At 37.4% G+C, this 16275-nt stretch overlaps 3 protein-coding genes across 5 annotated transcripts in view; 2 read left to right on the top strand and 1 right to left on the bottom strand.

Annotated features, from left to right (window-relative positions):
• Positions 1–894, top strand: part of dnajc12 (DnaJ (Hsp40) homolog, subfamily C, member 12) — a 4819-nt gene extending 3925 nt beyond the window's left edge. For both annotated transcript variants that reach the window (XM_084093973.1, XM_084093974.1), the window contains exons 5-6: positions 1–113; positions 192–894. The exon at positions 1–113 is cut by the window's left edge and continues 11 nt beyond it. In XM_084093973.1, the coding sequence (XP_083950099.1) occupies positions 1–113; positions 192–274 (196 nt within the window). In that variant the 3' untranslated portion in view covers positions 275–894. The remainder of the gene's footprint in view (positions 114–191) is intronic.
• Positions 895–1267: 373 nt separating this feature from the next.
• Positions 1268–4655, top strand: cox5b2 (cytochrome c oxidase subunit 5B2). Its single transcript, XM_084093976.1, has 4 exons — positions 1268–1438; positions 2133–2203; positions 2299–2398; positions 4445–4655. The coding sequence occupies exons 1-4, from the start codon at positions 1342–1344 to the stop codon at positions 4555–4557; spliced, it is 381 nt and encodes a 126-aa protein (XP_083950102.1). The 5' UTR covers positions 1268–1341; the 3' UTR covers positions 4558–4655.
• An 89-nt stretch (positions 4656–4744) lies between these two features.
• The window catches only part of herc4 (HECT and RLD domain containing E3 ubiquitin protein ligase 4), a 30820-nt gene continuing 19289 nt past the window's right edge, over positions 4745–16275 (bottom strand). For both annotated transcript variants that reach the window (XM_084093970.1, XM_084093971.1), the window contains exons 16-24: positions 15436–15534; positions 15185–15358; positions 13944–14087; positions 12195–12361; positions 11759–11825; positions 11571–11653; positions 9694–9877; positions 9482–9584; positions 4745–6262 (exon numbers count right to left, since the gene is read on the bottom strand). In XM_084093970.1, coding sequence (XP_083950096.1) covers positions 6054–6262; positions 9482–9584; positions 9694–9877; positions 11571–11653; positions 11759–11825; positions 12195–12361; positions 13944–14087; positions 15185–15358; positions 15436–15534 — 1230 coding nt within the window. In that variant the 3' untranslated portion in view covers positions 4745–6053. The remainder of the gene's footprint in view (positions 6263–9481; positions 9585–9693; positions 9878–11570; positions 11654–11758; positions 11826–12194; positions 12362–13943; positions 14088–15184; positions 15359–15435; positions 15535–16275) is intronic.

Below are 16275 nucleotides of genomic sequence, written 5' to 3'. Positions count from 1 at the left end.
GGCCGTGAGGATGAAGAAAGAGCCGATGCTCGAGGACACACAGGATCCAGATCCAGTGAACGTGAGGAATGAAAGCGCTGAGGAGAAGTCTCCTGAAACAGCACTGCCGTCAGGTGACACACTCATTCCTCTCTTCTCTTACTTTAGTTGATTGTTTCCCTGGGATTTACCGTAACGTTTCTGTTCCACAGGAGACTGTCGGCACCACAGGTTTCGCTGGGCTGGTGAAGCTCCCTCAGGCCTGTTACTGAAGTTCAGGAACTATGAAATATAAATGCAGATTTTCTGATGTTCTGTTCTTTGCTTCCGTGTGAGTGCATGTATTATGCATAGAGAGTCATCAGTATCAGAACTGACCAATCATTAACGGCGTTTCACCATTTATGGCATAACATGGACTTGATTCAGTTGTTTGTTTTGTAGGATGATAATATGTTTTGATATTAGTGATCATTTTATGCCTTAAATGTCTTGTCAGAATTGTTTACTGATTGTTGAAGTATAAGTAAAACAAAGTTATTTAATTCATATATGACCCATTCAATTTGAAATATAATTGCATTCCATTAATAATTGTAGAGTCATGAGTGTCTTGTAAAAAAAAAAAAAAATCCACTTTTGTAGTTATATTTTTTTATTTTTCAGCAATTTGAGGCAAATATGTGTGTATTTGAGTAAAGGTATGTGCTTTTGTGGCCATTTACATTCGGAGTGTTTATATAGGCTGTGTGTGTGTGTGTGTGTGTGTGTGTGTGTGTGTGTGTGTGTGTGTGTGTGTGTGTGTAAACTTCTGCATTGTATGTGTGTGTGTAAACTTATGTATTGTACTTAATTGTCAGTCAATTTGTCAAAATCTGCAAAAATAAAACAACCTATTGTGTAATAGGACAAATATTGAAGTCAATATTATTGATGGATGGATGGATGGATGGATAGATAGATAGATAGGGAAAGTCATCTATTAAGATTCTACTAATTTGTGTTTATCCAATAGATTATTTTTTTGAATTTGAAGTATTACATAGCCTACTTTAGGACCGGTTTCAAATTATGATATAATTTCAAATGGGAATATCTTAAAAATGATATATCTTTTTATTTAGTGTGTCGGTTTCCCTTACGGAAATAAAGGCAATCGGAACAGATTTTACTTTTATTTTTACTGTCCTCTCCAGTTACACCTGTCCGCTCTTCCTGTTCACTCATTGGTCAAAGTCCAGCGGTTCTTCTCTCTGATTGGCCAATCCTCTGTGTCAATCATTTTATTGACTTTCACGGACACTATTTCACTTACTGCAGCGGGAGCGCGCGCGCACAGAAGACTGAAAGTTTAAAGTCAAGATGGCAAGTAAAATCCTCCTGAGAGCCTGTCGAGTGACTCTGATGGGAAGACAACATGTTTTAATGAAAACACCTCAACGTGCGATGGCCGGGAAAGGTAAGTGGCATTTAAGAATTTATCGTTTCTTTATAGAAATTATGAATTTGAATTTGCTCTCGATAAATTGTACTGATATTGAACTGAACTGAACTTTTGCACGTGTAATACTAAAGTAACATGCTGTCAGTTTCTCAGTTTTTTTCAATGAGTGGCATTAGTATAGAAAGACAGAACGGACATATGAAATCGCTCATTAATATCCTGATAAGATGAAAAGATATTTGAAAGTAGCGTTAAACACGCTCGACATTTCTTGAATCAATAACGTAGTGACTCGTGTGATTTATAAGGAGGAGATTATAATCAAGGTCATTAGTTCTTTATGTTGTGAAGGGCCTTGCTCTGGCCTTTCTTGGCACAAAACTCATGTTCGTGTGCCAGTTATTCTGGATAATGGCGCACAGCAATCTAACTGAGCGTCTCTTTAGTTACCCGAAATCTGGCGACACCTAGTGGACAAATGCTGTAATCTCACTCCCCAAACAAGTGTAAAGTAAAAATACTGGGGGGAAATATGTTTATTTAATATATAACATATACTATATACATTACATTTATTTTATTCATAATTAAATAATTTGTTTTAGCTTGTGGTGGTACAAATAGCAGTCAAAGCAGAGTTTTTTTCTCTCTCCTGGACTGTATATTAAATAGCACTGTCTTACCACCAGTAAGGTTTTTTGTTCTCCAGGTATTCCCACAGATGATGAACAGGCTGCGGGTCTGGAGAGACGCGTCCTGCAGGCGCTGAAAAAGGGCCAGGTAAAATATCGATGACATTTTTTGTTTGACCGTAAGATTTGGTGAGTGTTTGGTTTTCATTTTGAACCACATGTCGTTTTTGATCTGTTCTACAGGATCCATACAGCATATTAAAACCAAAGGAATACACTGGATCCAAAGATGACCCTCATATTGTTCCAAGCATCAATAACAAACGGCTGGTTGGCTGCATCTGTAAGACACGCACACACACATTTATACATTCACACACACGCACATATACACACAAATACACACATACATATATATATATATATATATACACACACAAATACACACATACATATATATATATATATATATATATATATATATATATATATATACACATATACGTATATACACACATACATATATATATATATATATATATATATATATATATATATATAGTGAGGAAAATAAGTATTTGAACACCTGAGAAAATCAATGTTAATATTTGGTACAGTAGCCTTTGTTTGCAATTACAGAGGTCAAACGTTTCCTGTAGTTTTTCACCAGGTTTGCACACACTGCAGGAGGGATTTTGGCCCACTCCTCCACACAGATCTTCTCTAGATCAGTCAGGTTTCTGGGCTGTCGCTGAGAAACACGGAGTTTGAGCTCCCTCCAAAGATTCTCTATTGGGTTTAGGTCTGGAGACTGGCTAGGCCACGCCAGAACCTTGATATGCTTCTTATAGAGCCACTCCTTGGTTATCCTGGCTGTGTGCTTCGGGTCATTGTCATGTTGGAAGACCCAGCCTCGACCCATCTTCAATGCTCTAACTGAGGGAAGGAGGTCGTTCCCCAAAATCTCGCAATACATGGCCCCGGTCATCCTCTCCTTAATACAGTGCAGTCGCCCTGTCCCATGTGCAGAAAAACACCCCCAAAGCATGATGCTACCACCCCCATGCTTCACAGTAGGGATGGTGTTCTTGGGATGGTACTCATCATTCTTCTTCCTCCAAACACGTTTAGTGGAATTATGACCAAAAAGTTCTATTTTGGTCTCATCTGACCACATGACTTTCTCCCATGACTCCTCTGGATCATCCAAATGGTCATTGGCAAACTTAAGACGGGCCTTGACATGTGCTGGTTTAAGCAGGGGAACCTTCCGTGCCATGCATGATTTCAAACCATGACGTCTTAGTGTATTACCAACAGTAACCTTGGAAACGGTGGTCCCAGCTCTTTTCAGGTCATTGACCAGCTCCTCCCGTGTAGTTCTGGGCTGATTTCTCACCTTTCTTAGGATCATTGAGACCCCACGAGGTGAGATCTTGCATGGAGCCCCAGTCCGAGGGAGATTGACAGTCATGTTTAGCTTCTTCCATTTTCTAATGATTGCTCCAACAGTGGACCTTTTTTCACCAAGCTGCTTGGCAATTTCCCCGTAGCCCTTTCCAGCCTTGTGGAGGTGTACAATTTTGTCTCTAGTGTCTTTGGACAGCTCTTTGGTCTTGGCCATGTTAGTAGTTGGATTCTTACTGATTGTATGGGGTGGACAGGTGTCTTTATGCAGCTAACGACCTCAAACAGGTGCATCTAATTTAGGATAATAAATGGAGTGGAGGTGGACATTTTAAAGGCAGACTAACAGGTCTTTGAGGGTCAGAATTCTAGCTGATAGACAGGTGTTCAAATACTTATTTTCCTCACTGTATATATATATGTATATGTGTATATATGTATGTGTATATATGTATGTGTATATATATATATATGTATATGTGTATATGTATATGTATGTGTGTGTGTATATATATATATATATATATACACACACACACACACACACACACGTATATATACACATACATACATACATACATAGTATATGTATATGTATGTGTGTGTGTATATATATATATATATATATACACACACACACACACACACACACGTATATATACACATACATACATACATACATATATACACACATATATACACACATATATAAATATATACATGCATACATACACTCACATACAAGTACATATATATATATATATATATATACACACAAACACAGTCACACAAGCGAACACACATGAAAGCACGCTCTCGCGCGCACACACACACACACACACACACGCTACTGCACTTTACTTAGCTGTTGGATTTGATGGAACTTATTAGCTATAAATGTGACTATGCAAAAGTACAATAAGAAATGACTTATTTCCAAGGAAGACTCTCCTAATAAAGGCGTCTCTCTTGTGTTGTGAAGGTGAGGAGGACAACACTGCCATCGTGTGGTTCTGGCTTCACGAGGGAAACGCTCAGCGCTGCCCGTCCTGCGGCTCGCACTACAAACTGGTCCATCACGAGCTCCCACACTGATCTGAAGCTCCCGACACACACACACCTGCACTTCTGAACCGCAGTGCCTATGCCAAACATGTACAGGACTCAATAATAAAACAAGTTAACACAATAAAGGACTTTAATGAGTTTCTGTTGCATTGGAATGTGGAAAAAGATGCTAAAAAAAAAAAAAAAAAAAAAAAAAAAAACACAACATCAAAACTAGAAAATATTGTGTTTATTTACAATTTACAAACACAAGAAAAATGTCAGCATTTGTTTCATTGCTTCCACATATTCTTCAAAACACACACACACACAATGGCACAGCAACTAGTAGCGCACACACACACACACACACACTCGTGTGTGACGAGTGTTTTAAGAGTTTTAACTTGAATGTCCTGCACCATGAACGAGTGCAATAACCCAACTCACTTATTTTTATTGGTCATTTATTATTACTCTGAATTATTACATTTTTAAATCACGCAAACGTCTTAAGTTCTGTTAGCCTTTGCATGTCCACTCCCGCATATGATGAGCATTATAACAGTGATGATGAACACATTCAGACACGGTCCGGCACCTGATATCAGATTTTGGTACTTAATCTCTGAAAACAAAAAAATAAGTCTCAAAACAATCTGTGTTAGTTTTTTAGTTAAGGCATATGTCACAAAAAGTGGTGTACGATCCACTTTATTTTAAAGTCATTTAGAATAAAATCATATTCTATATAATTATAAATCAAAACATAAAAAAAAACAGGTTTTGTAGTGTTACTGGCAACACTACTATAAGGTAATACAGGTGAAACTCGAAGAATTAGAATATCGTGCAAAAGTTCGTTTTCAAATTAAAAGGTGAAACTAATATATTTAGAATATATAACTATATAAACATGCATGATTATACTTTTCAGAGGGCCGACATTTCTGTATTTAAAATCTTTTTTTAAATTGTTTTCATGTAATATTAAATTTTTTGTTTATCAAAATAATTATCAAAATTATAACTTTTGCATGATATTCTAATTTTTCGAGTTTCACCTGTATAAGCTAATATTAGTTAATATCATTAACGCTAAAACATGTAATCTCTACAAACACCAATACATTTTTAGCAGTAAATGTAATCATAAATGCATGTTAACAGTAGCTAATGCATTTTGAACGGACAATGAGTAGTGTATTTATGAATATAAATCACTACAGTGAATTTATAAATGAACGAATTCTGTAAAACACTGTTAGTTGTTTATGATACTAATGTTAGCATATTGAACCTTATTGTAAGTGTTACAGGTTAAGAAAGAAAAAAGAAGTGCACGAATGTCACTCAAACCGAGCGGGTAACAAAATGCTGATATACAAACACTGTTGACGTGCGTCAGTCCCTCTGGGAGGCTGTATTTGCAGATTTGAGAGTCTTTATTTCAGTAACTGATGATTATTAAACGTCTCTATGCTAGTTTCAGAAGCAGCGTTCAGCCCGTGACTCTCGTGCTGGAGCGTGTGTGTACCTGCGCGTCACACCAGGTTGAAGCCCTGGTTGTGTTCGATGGCCTGCAGAAGCTTCTCTCGGAGCGTGTCTTTGCTGGTGTACTTGGGCAGATCCAGCAGGTTGAAGCATGTGTGCGCTACAGGGAAATACTGCTGTCCTCCACCCGTGGGCTGGATCACCAGCGCCAGGCTCTTCATGCCCATGATGGGGATGCGGTCGCTGCCCGTCACGAACACTGGAGGAGACGACAGGAAGACGCCGTCAAAATACATTGACTAATGTATTAATCATTTATTTTGTACTAATGTACAAAATAAATTTGGTGTAAATCAGAGAATTATGCAATTATTTTATTATGCCGTTTTAGGTAGTCTTTAAAAATTATGGGATGCAAACTTGGTATGGCAATCTTTCGGTCCAATTAAAATCACAGCTTGCAAGTTCAAAATTGCAATGAAAGGTATGGGTGTAAGAGAGTACTCATCACTTCAATCAATTTACGAATCGTTGATTTTTAAAAATGCACAGACAATAGTGAGTGATTCAAGCCATGTTTTATTTCCAATGTATCAGCTTCTGCCATCAGGGAGACGGTATAGAGTCCCACTGTGTAAGAGTAACCGGTACAAAAAATCATTTATTCCTCTATCTATTAATATGTTAAATAGCAAGATGTAGTAATGTAGTCGTTTTTTTTCTCTTTTCCTTTCTTTTTGGTTTGTGTGTGCATATGTTGTATGTATGTATATGTTGTGTACTAATGCAGCTTTGAGTCCAAGACAAATTTCCTGAAAAAGGACAATAAAGTATACTAACTACATACACACTGAGAGACAATCTTTTTTTCTTTTTCTTTTTTCCTCACTTTAAAAAATGTGAATATCGTGCAAAAGTTCATGTATTTCAGGAATTCAACTTAAAAGGTGAAACTAATATATTATATAGACTCATTACATGCAAAGCCTTTATTTGTTATAATTTTGATGATTAGGTCTTATGCTTATTAAGATTTTGAATTTAGGGTTTTTTATAAGCTGTGAGCCATAATCCTCAAAATTATAACAAAAAAAGGCTTGAAATATCTCACTTTGCATGTAATGAGTCTATATAATACATTAGTTTCACCTTTTAAGTTGAATTACTGAAATACATGAACTTTTGTTTCACCTGTATTTGTACACATCCCCCACATCTCCTTTGTTATCCTCAGCTGGTTACCAGTACAACATAGGATTCATTACAAGATTTGACTACATGTTTGTAAAGCAGTTTATGGTACGGCTCATTAAGCCTTATAAGGCAAATACATCACTAAGATCCTCAAAAGTATGTCTTAAATCCAGGGGTGATCGTGCTTTCGCTGTTGCTGGTCCCAGATTATGGATTATTTTTTGTTAGATCTTCCCCAACATTAAATATTTTTAAGTTTCATCTAAAGTCTCACTTGTTCTCTCTTGCATTTTAAGTCACTCTTTTAATAGGTGTTGTACTTTTTTATTGTTTATCTTGTTTTGTTCTCGATTATTTGTTATGTAGAGCTGTTTTGATTTGGATTACAGCACTTTGGAGCTACTGTGTGGCCTGGAAGGTGCTTTATAAATAAATAAATACAAAATAAAAATAAAAATAAAAATAAAAATAAAAAAATAGAGAAAAAAGGGGGGAGATCAGAAGGCAGGAGGAGCCAAGACATACCCAACTTAAAAGGAACAATTATTGATATAAAAATGTACAGATATCCCCAATAAAGTAACAAATATGCCTGAGAGCGATTCTGAAGAACATGTGAGGTGTGTTTCATCCTCATACACTAGTTTAATGACAGTTAACTCTACCACTAGGGTTGCCAACTTCAACAATCTTGATTCTTCATAGGAAAATAATGGGACAAAATATTTTTAACATAGTCAAGTATGTATAATTTTCTATGTATAATTGAATTCTAAAAAGATTTCAAGGTTGAAATCATATTCAGGTTGGGTATATGCAAAACTAGATGGTCATATGTGACCCTGGATCACAAAACGAGTCGCACTGGTATATCTGTGGCAATAGCCAACAATACATTGTATGGGTCAAAATTATCGATTTTTCTTTTATGCCAAAAATCATTAGGATATTAAGTAAAGATCATGTTCCATGAAGATATTTTGTAAATTTCCTACCGTAAATATATAAAACATTTATTTGTGTGAGTGAATGCAGAACAATCGTGAACATAAATGGACAAATTTAAAGGAGATTTTCTCAATGTTTTGATTTTTTTGCACCCTCAGATTACAGATATCCATTTCAATAGTTGTATCTCAGCCAAATATGGTCATATCATAACAAACCATACATCAATGGGAAGCTTATTTATTCAGATTTCATATGATGTATAAATCTAAATTTCCAAAAATTGACCCATGTGACTGGTTTTGTGGTCCAGGGTCACACATGGCGTATGCCTGCATGCACATACTAGGCTACACAAACTCTGCTCCATATGGGTAATTCTGAACGCTACTTTGACTTTGTTGTCTTAAATACGGGATGATGCCGTCTTACACGGAACGCTTGTCAACCTTGAGAACTGAGGTTTGATTCCACCACAACAACACAAGACTGTGTAACAAAATAATAGTGCACGTTTGCAACGGGTTGACCAGGTTTTTACATGCATGTAATTGTGTTTCTGTCCTTATGGCAATACACTACAGGTGAATAGGGAAAAATACTTTACTATACTTACCCAGCTGATTAATCATAGTACATTAAGACTTTTTTTTGTATTACAAGTTTTCTGAAATGTTATGTTTAAACATGCAAATGAAGCATTATCTCATGCACTAATTTGCAATGCATACACTTCCAGAAAGGAAATCAGAACATTGGATAAAGCAAAAATTATATTTTTGTTTGCTTGTTTTTTGACATATGTGACCCTGGAACACAAAACCAGTCACATGGGTAAATTTTTTGAAATTGAGATGTATAATAAGCTTTCCACTGATGTATGTTTGTTATGATTTGACAATATTTGGTCGAGAAACAACTATTTGAAAATCTGGAATCTGAGGATGCAAAAAAATCTAAACATTGAGAAAATCTCCTTTAAAGTTGTTCATTTATGTTGGCGATTGTGCTGTATTCACTCACACAAATAAATGTTTTATATATTTACGGTAGGAAATTTACAAAATATCTTCATGGAACATGATCTTTACTTAATATCCTAATGATTTTTTGGCATAAAACAAAAATTGATAATTTTGACCCATACAATGTATTGTTGGCTATTGCCACAAATATACCAGTGTGACTCGTGACTGGTTTTGTGATCCAGGGTCACATATTATCCAGAACAAGATTCTGGATTTCTCTCTCTTTATCACTCCAGAAATCAGAAAGTACTGTAATGAATGATGTGTTGAGGACTGTGTAAATCTAAACTCAAAGATGAATCACTTACGCAGGAACTGTTTCTTCTTCTCCAAAGACAGCTCGTGAAACACTTCCCAGAACATCTTGATGGTGGGATGATCCGCCCAGTACTCGTTCTTATACTCCGTGCTCTGAGAAGCAACACACACACATCAAGTGAATATACAACAGCATCAAAACACTTCCAAACACATACTGTCTGTTCAAGCACAAACAGCAGGAGTCCCAGCAAACGTTTACCTTCTCTAATTCCTTCCAGTCGTAATTGGTGTTTCCTATGACCATGGCCTGCAGTTCGCTGGGCTGGAAGAGCTCCAGGACTTTCCCTCCACACACTTTGTGAAATCCAGCGTGGAAAGCACTGAACTGAGGAGCCACGGAGGTGTTGAATATATAATTGACGTAGGCCTTGACAAACTCCTGCCTGGTAAGGTTGAGAATAGGTTATTTAATATATATTAATCAAATCGTTAATAAGGTAACGCTTTATTTTGATGGTCCACTTTAAACATTCTACTGACTATAAGTAACTTTGCAACTACGGCCCTGTTTACACCTGGTGTTAAGATGCATTTTGGTCGATCAGATCTCAAGTGGACGACGCTAAATACAAAATGTCAACCATTTCCAGAGGCAGTTGGAAACACGGATTGCTTTCGTAGTGTAAACGCTCATGTGATCGAATGTGTTCGAACAGCCACAAAAGACGCTTGCTCTCTGACTACTGACTTAAAGGGTTATTCACCCAAAAATGAAAGTTCTGTCAGTAATTACTCTCCCTCATGTTTTTCCAACCCTGTAAGACTTTCGTTCATCTTCAGAACACAAATTAAGATATTTTTGATTAAATCTGAGAGCTGTCTCACTCCTCCATAGGCTTCTCTGTTATTGAAACTTGCCGGGCCAAGAAAGTTAGTAAAGGTTTAAAATAGTCAATATTTAGTAGTGAGCTTCCGTTCTGACGTACAACCCAGAAGCGCTGCGCTGTTACACTACGTGAACTCACTCAGAGAAACACAGAAGAAAATGAAGAGTTGAACAAAGTCGTTATTTTTGCGCACTAAAAGTATTCTCGTCGCTTGATAAACTGAAGGTTGAGCCACTGTAGTCACTTGGAGTATTTTAACGATGTCTTTACTAACTTTTCTGGGATGGCAGATCTCGATTACCCATCAGCCTATGGAGGAGTGAGCCAGCTCTCAGATTTAATCAGAAATATCTTAATTTGTGTTCTGAAGATGAACGAAAGTCTTACGGGGTTGAACAACATGAGGGAGAGTAATTACTGACAGAACTTTCATTTTTAGGTGAACTAACCCTTTAATGCGGGAACATTATGGGAAGAGCGCTAGACCGACGGGATTTAAAGTTTGTCGGCTGGAGACCCAAGTTTGGTTTGAAGAAGAAAAACATGCCAAGCACAATGTTCTCTCACCATTCCTGATTTCTAACACACACTCGCAGTGTTCGGCTGGTCTTGAGGCTGTCAATGCAGAAATAAATCTGCTCTCCGTATGTTTTCCTTTATTTCGTCCATTAGATTTTTCAAAAGATCTGAAAAAGCCCATACATTTACCAGCCCATAGTCTCTGCCCTCGAAGAAATCAGGACAGAAGTGTTTGAAAGTGGACAAAAGAGGCGGATTAAAACACCAGGTGTAAACGGGAATGAGTCTCCCTCGTCTACTTGTGATCCGATTCCGATCGGCCAAAACACATCTTAACACCAGCTGTAAACAGGGCCAACATGTCAACTAGCAGGCATTAGAGTAATACTAGACTGTTAACTCTTTAATTAGACTAGACTATTAATTAATTAGATCTGCTAACTCTTTATTGTGATGCTCCTCAACAGACATTCTACTGACTTTAAGTAACTCTGCAACTACATGTCAACTTATTCTTCTTATCTGAACCCTAAAATCTAACAGTCTGCTAACACTCTAATGGGAGTTATTTACATGTAGTTGCAAAGTTACTTATAGTTAGCAGAATGTCTAGTGGACTATCGAAATAAAGTGCGACCAAATACAGGAATTCATATGTGAGATTAAGTCATAGGGTGAGTTAATAATAGTCAATAGTCACAATGATGAGAGAATCATGTAAATATAATACCTGTTGGATTTGTTGACGCTGATGTCCGTCCCGTTGGGTATCAGCTCTAACACCTCTGTGGCACCAAAATTTTCCTCTGTGATCTGTAATTATTATAATGACTGTATTTGCATTTTTTTTTTTTTTTTTAAATGAAGCAATTGTTTAAAATGACATTACATGCAAACAACACTTTAACTTGTTCTTACTGTGAAATTCAGGCAGTAAGTTTCCTCCAAATCATCCTCCGTGTAATCCAGCAGCTGCTGAAGACTCCTGAGGATCCACAGAGAAAACCATCACATCTACACTAAAAACTGTGATCATTTTTCAAGATTATCACGTAACCTCGATCTTCTAAGACCTCTAAATAATTAATTATAATTGATTATAATGTTTCATCCCCTTTCTGACCCTTAAACTTAACAACTCCTCAAACACACACGTTTCTGAACACAGAAAATGTGCCATTGATGTTACTGTGGATCGTGCATGTGTCCAAATGATGGTTTATGTCCACAATGTGTATCATAGTACATCAAATATCTCAAGCCGTCAAAGATAGTTTGATTGTTCATGATATGAGCTCTCAAAACCTAAAAAGAAGCACAAAATCAAAGCGTCATCAATCGGCTGAGAACGCACCTTCCTACGTCAGGCATGAGCTCCTTCAGGTCCTCTAGAGTGGGCTCTTTCTTCAGGAGCTTCTTGTACAGCGCTAGCGGGAAGTTCAGCTCCACTATAGTGAGGTTATAGATGGCCAATCCACAAATGACACCGATCAGGTGGAACAAGTCGATGTCTTCAAATGTCTGCAGTAAAGCATGAGTTAGACGGACATCCTCATCTTACACTACAGTCGCTTCATCAGTGGCAGATCTCATATTACCAAGTGAGTAAGATATGAATGAATGATATCATTTTCTTTTTAATGATTATATTTCCTATGTATATTCCTTAGAAATTTTCAATGATGATTCTTCTAATCATGTTTTTGATCGTTTTTTCTAATTAATGTATTTTACATATAAAGTGGTTGTACTTTTATAAATGTGAGGTCTAATGTTTCCTAACGTACTTTAAAAGTCAGTATTTACATGAATATGGTATTTTTTTTCTTTAAAAACTGGCTGTAGTAAATTAGTGTATGTACATTTAATAATCTATCCATCAATTCATCCAACAAAATATCCATCCATCCATCCATCCACCCAAATATCTATCCATCATCCATCCATCCATATATCCATCCATCATCCATATATCCATCCATCTATCCATCCATCCATCCATCCATATATCCATCCATCCATCCATCCAAATATCCATCCATCCATCCATCCAAATATCCATCCATCTATCCATCCATCCAAATATCCATCCATCCAAATATCCATCCATATATCTATCCAAATATCCATCCATCCATCCATCCATCCATCCATCCATCCATCCAAATATCCATCCATCCATCCATCCAAATATCCATCCATCTATCCATCCATCCAAATATCCATCCATCCATCCAAATATCCATCCATCCATCCAAATATCCATCCATCCATCCATCCAAACATCCATCCAAATATCCATCCATCCATCCAAATATCCATCCATCCATCCATCCAAATATCCATCCATCATCCATCCAAATATCCATCCATCATCCAAATATCCATCCATCCATCCAAATATCTATCCATCCATCCAAATATCCATCCATCTATCCATCCAAATATCCATCCATCCATCCATCCAAATATCTATCCCTCCATCCAAATATCCATCCATCCATCCAAATATCCATCCATCATCCAAATATCCATCCATCTATCCATCCATCCAAATATCTATCCCTCCATCCAAATATCCATCCATCCATCCAAATATCCATCCATCCATCCATCCAAATATCTATCCCTCCATCCAAATATCCATCCATCCATCCAAATATCCATCCATCCATCCATCCAAATATCTATCCCTCCATCCAAATATCCATCCATCCATCCAAATATCCATCCATCATCCAAATATCCATCCATCTATCCATCCATCCAAATATCTATCCCTCCATCCAAATATCCATCCATTATCCAAATATCCATCCATCTATCCATCCATCCAAATATCTATCCCTCCAAATATCATCCATCCATATTATGATGTATGAAGAATACAACTTTTTTGTCTGATTAACTTCAATATAAATGTATTATAAGAATAAAGGTGAACGTGTTTTAGAAGTAGTGCAGTAAAGAATCTATAAATCAAGTGATCAAGAGATCAAGTGCGTGATATCGAAAACGTTTTCTCTTTGCACTTCTGCTTTTTCATGGCCTTTAAATAAAGACGATTTTTTCTCAAAGGACATAGCACGCTTTCTTACTATACCTTGTGAGCGAACCAGATGAGTCTGGACTCCTCGTAGTATCTAAACATGCCATATTTAGGGTCTAAGAGTTCTTTCATGATGAGCAGGAAGAACTCTTTTCTCACACCGCCAGCGTCCACGGCCTCCTCTCCAACAAAGATCACCTGCAGAATAATAGCATTAAAAACCGCAGCAGTAGCAAAAGAGACCAAGCGCATTTAGGCCACGCCCACAGTGGGGGGGGGGGGGCAATCCAACCATCTCCATTGACTTTGTATTGCGTGAAGCTGTCTCCTTGTCATTTCTGACTTATAACAAAAAACAAAACAATGTCTAAAAGCGGCTTTGTGACCGGGCGTACAGCAAACGAGCTAAGAAACCCAGAACTACGTTTTTATAAACTGTCGACGCCAAAAACGAGAATGATTTAGAAAATGAGTTCCATTTTGTTTTCTATTGTCCATTTTATTGTGAACAGCGTGATTTTTTGTTTTGTACGATAAAATCAGAGATTGATTTGCTGAATATGGATAATGCTTAAAGACTGAGATGGCTGTTCACATGTCAAACATATAAACTAGCCAATTATCTTGAGAAAGCATGGGAGAAGAGGAAAAAAGCTCTTCATCGAGATGATCTGTAGATGAGGATTTGTTTGTATATGGTGTGTGTGTGTGAGTGTGTATATATGTGTGTATGTGTATATTTGTATTCATGCATTTCCCCGAATGATTTGTATATATGCGACCGGAAGATGTTTGCTAAATAAGTTTGTGGTGTCTTGTAATCCCATGTGGGATGGGCCAAATGTTTGGCATGACACAGAAATAAAATTTAACTAACTAACTAACTATAAAAAAACTGACATTTAGATATTTGACTTACCAGTGACAAATTGTTTACTGCACACGTAATGTATTTTTAGTGCATCAGGATCCCACAATTTACCCATTCTTCCTGCTGATGCTTCACCTCTTATTGCCTGCATCCACTTTTGTGTCCTTAAACACTCTTTTTTTTGGCGTCGACATCTTAGTTCTGGGTTTCTTAGCTTGTTTGCTTTACACCCTGTCACATAGCAGCTTTTAGACATTGTTTTGTTTTTTGTTATAATTAAAAAATGACAAGGAGACAGCTTCACGCAATACAAAGTCAATGGAGACGGTTGGATCGTTTGACTCTGGCTGGGCTTGGTTTTCAGATTATAATGTGTGTCGCTCTGTCTCTATGAAGACACACAGATTAAGGCAAACTTGTTTACCTTGAGCGGCTTCTTGTAATCAACGTTTTTGGACTTCCTCAGCACCTCCATGGAGTCTCCGACCACGTTCTCTCGACGTACGATGAGTATGAGGCAGGGGTTGACGGACTCCACTCCTCCACCAGAGAGGAACAGCGAGTGCAAGTTCTGTCTCTGAGCCTGGTCCACGGCTATCTGATCACAAACAGCACTGTGAGCGCACTAGAGTGAAGCATGATGTCAAATCTTCAGATGCGGCAGAGCTCTCTCACCTGCATCTGGATCACGGCATCAGTCTGGAGGAGCGTCGTCTTCGCCTGAGCGTCAAAAACAAACGGGTATTTGCACAAGATGACCTGAGAGTCCATGACCTGTTCGAGACAGACGGGAGACAGTGGAGAATGTGACTATGATTTGAGATTAAAGTGAAAATCAAGCTTTTAATGTTGTTTATATGTTATGTTAGTGTTGTTTTTAATATGCTTTAAGACAAACCATGTGTAAATTCATAAGTCGACACCATTGCTGAGTATTTTCTCCTTAAAACTGCAGTGAACCAAAGACAGTCTCAAAAACACGCTTTGAAATCGCTGGTGTTTCTGACGTCACAAACTACCTTGTAACCAATCAGATCAACGTGTGTTCGTCAACCAGTGGATCTCTGAGCTGAGTGAGTGAGTGGAGGCGGGGCTCATTTGCATATTCATAGAACCATGCATACTAAATGAGGCAAGGGTGTCGAGTTACATTCAAGATATTTAAGGGCATTAAGAATTTTTTTTCACAGGAATTTTTTTTTTAAATACGTAATTTTGTGATTAAAGATGAGTTTACAGGATAGAATTATTGACTTGAGGGGAACTTTAAAGGAAAGTGTAATTTTTACATATCTCGCAGCACCAAACAGAACAACCAAAATAACAGACAAGTTTCAAACACAACCTAATTCTGTTCGGTGCTGCTAGTAGAACAAGAATTACACACTTTTTGAGCAAAGCACTGCTCCGGGTGTGTGAGTGTGTGTGTATTCACTCCTCACTACTCATAATGTGTGTGCGCTAACTTGGGAGTATGGGTTTCCACACTTTGCCTTCACATGTAGCTTTAAAATT

This window comes from Abramis brama (assembly GCF_963993115.1).
Source record: "Abramis brama genome assembly, chromosome: 19".
In the NCBI taxonomy this organism is placed as follows: domain Eukaryota; kingdom Metazoa; phylum Chordata; class Actinopteri; order Cypriniformes; family Leuciscidae; genus Abramis; species Abramis brama.
The sequence above is the reverse complement of the archived record's forward strand: the minus strand, read 5'-3'. Positions and strand labels throughout refer to the sequence as shown.